The sequence below is a fragment of the Pygocentrus nattereri genome, chromosome 3 (genome assembly GCF_015220715.1).
Source record: "Pygocentrus nattereri isolate fPygNat1 chromosome 3, fPygNat1.pri, whole genome shotgun sequence".
Classification (NCBI taxonomy): domain Eukaryota; kingdom Metazoa; phylum Chordata; class Actinopteri; order Characiformes; family Serrasalmidae; genus Pygocentrus; species Pygocentrus nattereri.
The window spans coordinates 49847169-49854668 of NC_051213.1; the positions used below are offsets into that span (position 1 = coordinate 49847169).

The following is a 7500-nucleotide window of genomic DNA, read 5'->3' on the forward strand; positions in this document are numbered from 1 at the left end:
GACCCGGCGACCTTCCGGTCACAGGGCCAGATCCCTGACCTCCAGCCCACGACTGCCCCAGTTAAATTGCGTATATTAAATAAAAATTAAATAAGTAATAAAATAAATAAAAATAAATAAGTAAATAAAGTATAGTAAAGTGAAGTAAAACAGAGTAGAATATATGGCTTGATAACAGCGCCACCTGCAGCCAATTATTAAAGACAAGAAAGTAGAAATACAGTAGAAATACAGTCCCTTTATTTTGATAATCCTACCTTATTAACGCTCTCTTATCACTCTGTTCATGCCTGTTTATGCCTAGGTCTGATCTATAAACATACACCAAAAGCTAATAATCAATAACTGTGTGGTGGTGATGTAAGGTCCAGCTCTGCGGTCAGTGCAGCTTTAAGTCTCTGCTCTGTGGCTTTGTAAACCTTTATTAAATATAATATTAATAATATTTCATCCATACTCCACCTGCTGCATGAATCCCATCAATATTTCATGTATTTTCCGTGACCTTTGAATAATTAAAAGCCGGATGCTGTGAGTGTGCGAGGGCTGTTGGGCGAGGAGCGCCTCGCTGTCACTTCATTATACCTCTGTAGGGTATTATATATGGGGGGAGAGGTGTTGGGGGGGGGCACATGCATTATTCAGACCCCGAATGCTAATCTCCCGCACTGTGCCGTATGTGTTTGTGTAGAGATTCTGTCTCCTTGCTCTAGCGGGGCATCTGAGGACCTGCTGACATACATGATGTCACAGCTTCACAGATCAACGGTGTAAACGTTCCTCGCTTCAGGCTCCGCCTCCTCGTCCGCAGTCTTAACGGATCAGGGGGATTTTTCCCCATCACTGTGGATGAATCCAGATTTCGCTCCAGACTGCGATTTAGGGGAGCGGCGGGTTATGAAACGAGTAGGTCTGGTTCTGAGCTCTGATTGGCTGAATTGAAGTCTTTATAAAATGCCACAAAACATCCACCGAATTATTAAACAGTTTAAATATAAATAGTCAGGTCTACTATTGTGTCACAACTGTTACCGTTATAAGATCAGAATGGTTTGAGCGGCTAGGGGGGTCGGGTGGGGGGGTTGGGGTCCTGAAAATGACCATAATCCTCAAGGTCCAGTTCCGGTAAATTATGGTCAAAGTTATGTTGATTTTCAGGCATCCTGAGCAGTTTTACGTCACACATTTCCAGGCCAATTTAATTTTACATGTAAAAAATTTGCATCTTCAGTGAATTTTGACTTGCAAATTTGAAGATTAGTCCTGCTTTGGCTGTGACGACCCCTGAGGGGGTGGAGCTTCACACAGCAGCACTAAAGTCTCTTATCTATTCGTGTCAACCTGCGTCTAAATAAGCATCTTTCCCCACTGACCATAAATAAAGACGTAAAGAGACGCTCAGGCTACGCCCACATTTCCAGGCTGAAGTGGCTCAAATCAGATTTTTTTTGCTCTAATCTGAATCAGATCTGGTGTTTTCAGGGCTGTGTGGACGCAAATCTGATCTTTTCAAATCCGACCTGAGCCGCTTTCATATGTGGTCCTAGATCGGATATCCAATTCGTGGCCGTGTGACCTTGATATGATGCTCAGATCGGAATTCATGTGCTTTTTTTCCCACCATCATTCAGCGTAACCATGGCAACAGCGCCAAACAGACGTTAAAGCCTGTAAACGATGTAAAAGCAGCTCGTCTCACCTTTTCCTCCTCCGTCTGGCTCTAATAACGAAGCTGAGAGCTGATCAGAATTAACGATCTTCTCAGCGAAGCTCGTTCTGCTCGTTAGTTTGTGCGGATGATGCAGTGATTCAGTCACGTGACGTCACTGAGTAGGAGGAGCTCATGAGGGTCAGTTCAGGCCGGTTCATCACATTAATTTGAGTCACTGACCTAAACGAGTCTGAACCGTCGAGTCAGAGAGATCGGATCTGAGCAAAAACTTGGATTTGAGCAACGAGGCTTGTAACGTGAACGTAGCTTCAGTCTCTTCAGGCTGTACTAGAGTCTAAATATCTATCTTCAGTTTTAGCTGCTAGGTTAGCTGCTTGGCTGAACACTGCTGCACCCCGCTATCACCAAGTCAGCCAAATATCGCTTCATAAAGACGTTGTTCAGTGCTTATGCATGTGTTATGTAGTCGCTATGTAGGTAGCCTTCAAATAGAGTGTTACCGTGTTACCTGTGAAGTCAAATAAAGTGTAAGTCTTAAAAGTTTGTTAGGGGGCATATACTAAAAAATTAAAGCGTAGAGGTTATTTTATGCGCTTAGCAGAGCCCAGTAAATATTGGACTGAAGCAGAAGTGAGAAGATAATTCCAGACCTGCTGCTACTGTAATATTTTGAATAGGGAAGAAAAACAGTGCGCAGGGCCTTATAAATATATAATAAAGCAGTAAATTTGAGCTGTACTCCGTATCGCATTAACGAAAGCAGCAGCGTGAGTCCGCAGAAGCTTCTCTCGGCGCGTAACGTGGACCATGTGCTGCGGTTTTGCTTTGTTTGACTGAAAATGTGTTAATTCCAAAATAAGCCTGTTTTTCTTTTTGCTGGGCGAGTTTTTCTGTCTCAGCACATTTTCATGTGGTTTCAGTAGAACAATATCTGGCCGCAGTCGCTCCCTCGGAGGCAGCGTTTGTAAAGGGAGATGTTTGGGCTTCATGTTTTCTTCTCAGATGAGCCCTTCGTTCCTCCAGCTTTCACAGTCTGACACGGAATAAACCACACGGCTCGGAGAACCGAGGACGGTTCGGGTTCCTCCACTCTCTTTTTCCATGCTGAGATTTTACAACACAGGGTGAAATACAGGGGTTGGGGTTCGAGGGGGGGATAAGATTTCAATCCACCCAGAAGGGGGCAAAGCATTCACAGGGTTAGGCTTAACTTGCTCATTAAGTCCCTTCGCTCGTGCTAAATCATTTCTACGCTGTATATCAGAAGCACAAACGATATTAAAACTCCCCACAGCCCGTCGCTCCGTGTCCCTCGCTGTGAACGGAAAACGGACGTTTCTAGAAAAGCTTAGCTCAGCTTTGTAATTTATCCCTTTAATATCCTCACCAGGAAAAGAGCCATTCATTTTTAATTCAAATAGTTTTTTTCTTTTTGTTTGTTTTTTGTTTTTAACCCCACATTTTTTAAAATACTCACGTCTACCAAACGGTCCAGATGGCACTTTGTGGCCATAGTCCCTCCAAATGCGCTCTACCCAATGGCTGGGCAGAGCATTAAAGGGTTAAGCTATAATGGGCCTGTTATTCTTCCTGCCACAGCAGTTAAATTACACACTTGACGATGGATCTTTAAGGGTTCTTTAATACCAAATATGGTTCTGTATAGAACCATGACCACTCAAAGAACCCTTTGCTTGATTAACTACTAAACTACTAAAAAACCACCAATCACCAAAGGCTCCACTATACAAGTGGATTTTTAGCCTAGACTTAAAGGCTGAGGCTGAGTCTGAGTCCCGAACATTAACAGGAAGGTTATTCCAGAGCTGGGGGGCTTTGTGTGAGAAGCTCCGCCCCCTGATGGAGCTTTATTAGTTCTAGGTACCAGTAGTGAGCAGCACCTTGTGATCTAAGTAGGCGTGATGGTTCATAGTGGGAGAGAAGGTCACTCAGGTACTGAGGGGCGAGTCCGTTTAGAGCTTTATAGGTCAGTGATAGGATTTTATAATCAATGGGAAATTTAACTGGTCACCAGTTTGCTGTGGCTAAGCTGCTGCTGCTTTTGGCATTAATAGTACAAAGGACATCGGATTCGTTATGAATTAATTAGTCGTCAGGCTAGAACTTTCTACACGGAATAAATACATGCACATATTTTAACCCCAAACTTCTATTACACACTTCTGTAACTTAGAACCACAACTCAGCCCGGTCTGCTTTCATTAGTGCTAAATAAGATGCCTTAAATGGAAATGATGCACATGATCCATGGTCTGCAGATCCGTTGTTTCTCCTGCGTTTGAGCAAAGGAAACGAGGTGAAACCCCTTAAATTCCCAGACTTATTTCATAATCCACTGCACTGCACTGCAGTGTAAACTGGCTGGGTGATAATTCAGCTTTAGGAGAAAGGAATGGAAGGCTGGACCCCAAACCTGGACTAGCAGCTGATAACAGCATGTTTAAAGCTGAAAGTCAATCTGCTTCACACACCAGAGCAGCTTCAAATATAGCCGGTAGTAAACCCACCGTAAAACGTATTCATATATAAATAAACTGACACCTCATACGCCTGATAAGATCGCGCAGTGCAAAAAATGGTATCTGGTCGAGTAAAATGTCTTAATTTCAGATTATTTAACTGATTTCTAGACATTTTTACTTGTTTGAAGAACTTTTATCAAGTAATATTTTCTCACTATTATCTAGCAGGTCACTTTGCTTGTCTTAAGAAATGAGCTTGAAGCCAGCAAACCTATCTGCCAGTGTAGTGAGATAATTTTACTCAATGAAATGGCCAAAAACATGTAAAAGATATCGGAAAATCATCTAGAAAATCTTAGAATAAGTGCACAACCACCCCAAAATGGGAAATAGATAGATCGACTAGATGGAAGATCATTTCACTCGACAAGATATCGTTTTTTTTGCAGTGTGGTCTTTTTTACTGGGTATGTTAAGTGAATAATGGTAAGTGAATGCTCTGTGTTTCAGTGTTTCTGGGAGTGAGCAGACTGGGCACGTATAAGATTCACTCCGACAGCCTGTGTGTCCAGTGGCAGCCCGTTCAGCAGGCCTCACTCTACAGGATCATCGTCCAGTCCCCACACAGTGAGTAATACACACAGCTACGGGCTAAATTAACTCCAAATGCCCTGTGAATTGAACGAACGTGTCCTGAACAAGTGAGTGAATGGGAGTAATAAAGATGCACGCAAAGAAAGAGAAACGGCAGCTGGACTGCAGTCCGGCTCATCTGCCAGTATCGTCCTATTTCTTCTTAACTGTGCTCTTGAGAAAGGTCCTGAGAAAAGGTCCACGTCAGATTCATGATGTGCTCTTAAAGCGCAGAACTCTTCTCACCGTTGTGCTCTTGGGTGAGTGTAGATTCGATACTTACCCCAGAACAAACCCCAGATAAGAAAACACTGGTGAATGTCGGAATCTTCGTAAAAACTTCAGGAAAGTTGGATTTAAGAAGAAACTCCTTCTTAAGGTTGGCAGATGAATGAGGCCCAAGGTTTTGCTTGGCAGTGTCTGTTTGGTCAGACTGCCTTTTAAGGCAGGGGTCACTAATAGGTGGACCGCGGTCTGAGTCCAGACCCAGACGCTGTCCTACGCGGACCTGGACTTGTAACCAATAAGCTATGGAGAATTATTCAATTTCGCCCATCTAATCCACTCAGACCAGCGCAACACACCACCACCACGTCAGTGTTACTGCAGTCCTGAGAATGACCCACCACCCAAATAGTACCTGCTCTGTGAGGGTCCACGGGGGTCCTGACCACTGAAGAACAGGGTAACAGAGTATCAGAGAAACAGATGGACTACAGTCTGTAACTGTAGAACTACAGAGGGGAACTATGTGGTCAGTGGAGCTGATAAAGTGGACAGTGAGAGTAGAAATGAAGAGGTGGTCAGAATGTTTGGCCTGACCGGTGTATTCATTTCTGGATAAAACAGATGTGGAACATGTGATTCCCCTCCACTGTGAAACGGCTCATCTCTCAGAGTGGTCTATGGTCATGGAGCTCCATCCAGTACCATTGGGATGAGGTGGAGTGATCCAGAAGGTTCTATTTCGAACATGCTTGTTGTTGGTAGCTCTGTTCTGTATTAGCGTGGCTCTGCTTTCTGTCTTTCTTCTTTTTTTTTTCTCCCATATCTCACCATCCTGGCTCCTCCTGCATCCTCAGCTCCAGCACACTATTAAAACCAGACCCTCCATCACCCCCCCCCACCTTCCATCTGTGTCTGCTGTATAGTTATTATTCAGATGGTTGAGAATCTGCCTGGTAAACAGGCCACAGGGGACGCCACAGCCGCAGCGTTTCTTCAGATCATCCGACGAGTGATGCGGTCTCCATGGTAACCTGCTGTGTATCCATGCACCACGTTAGAGCCACAGGTGTAGGTGTGACAGGTTTAAGTGTGTCCAAGAGCGTTTTCACACCTGAGGTTCTGGACCAAGGTGTGACTGATTGCATCTGTTCCAGTTAGTTTAGGTTTCTCGTTGCAGTTTAGCGAGAACCCTAAAGAACTCTGCATGATACACCTGCATCCTGTCGTCATCACCTGCGTGGACTGCGTCTCCCTGTACTGGACACGGACTGGTTTGTGGTCAGTTCAGCCTTTTCAGTTTGAATGGAGAAAAATGAGCATCCTCTCTGCCTCATCCTCTCAGAGAACGAGCGAGTCGTTTATTCAAGTTGACGTTTCACTTTTTTCCTTTGGACCAAATTAGAATGGAATGCTTGGTGTCCTCTCCGTGAGCTACTCTGGCTCATCACTTCACTTCTCTCTGGGTTCCTTTTCTACTTCTAATGTTTAACGGGTGACTATGTCCTGCCGTAACTTCCTGTAATCGGTCACGAAAGTTTGAACCATCCAAAAAAGTGTTTTTACTCTGCAGGCGAACTGAACCATGGTTCAGTCTGATCCAGACCAAGACCATCTCTTTTGGAAGATCTCCGTTTACATGCTCACTGCAAGTAATCTGATCCAAAATGATGCACATGCGTGGAGAACCACTTAGTGTGGACGTTACCATGACAACTAGCATCCCGTGAGTCCAGTCAGAGTGAGATGAGCAGCAGTGAGCAGTGTTTGTGTTTTTAACTGCTTTAAAATGACGTCAGACTCAGGAAAACGTCCTTCACACGTCCTTATTAAAGAAGGCCGAGAGGAAGACGTCGTGCTCTGAGACGCATAAGCTGGACGTCCGTCCCACCGCCGTCTTTTAAAGATCAGAGCATGAATTTCGTCTCCTCTGCAGACCAGTTTCTGCTCCGCCGTGTTGAACGGTATAAACTCTCACTGTGACGCGACGCACAAGCAGAACGGACTGAAACTTTCCGATAGGGAATGTAATCGGATACAGGTGGATACACGGATATTATTCTTCTATTTAACGGATTATTTACAGGATTACGCATCTCGATCAATCGGATAGAAACTGTATTCCAAATGGCCTCAATCGGATTAGACTATTGGTGGCTACTGTATGAACATTTCATGATGAATTGACCAAAAGAATACAGGAATAAAATGAACTTACACTGAGACTAGAGACTAGCGGTGAGTGTGGAACAGGTTAAACTGGTGAAGACGTTAAACATCTTCTTCAGCCTGTAGAGATCACGGAGTGAAGATGAGTTTGTTAAGGATTCGTTCACTTTTTTATTCATGTTTTCACTCTGCAGTGTCAGAGCGCGTCTGCTATCAGCTGTTGATCGTAATTATCGGCTATAATCCTCATATGAAGATGAAGGTGATAAAAGCACCCATTCATCAGCAGATAGTACATCTGATGTATATGGTCCACCC

The 7500-nt window shown here is 44.1% G+C and overlaps 1 protein-coding gene across 1 annotated transcript in view; it reads left to right on the top strand.

Annotated features, from left to right (window-relative positions):
• The window catches only part of col14a1a (collagen, type XIV, alpha 1a), a 189829-nt gene that overhangs the window by 98692 nt on the left and 83637 nt on the right, over positions 1 to 7500 (top strand). Inside the window, exon 23 of the mRNA XM_037537030.1 lies at positions 4666 to 4782. Coding sequence (XP_037392927.1) covers positions 4666 to 4782 — 117 coding nt within the window. The remainder of the gene's footprint in view (positions 1 to 4665; positions 4783 to 7500) is intronic.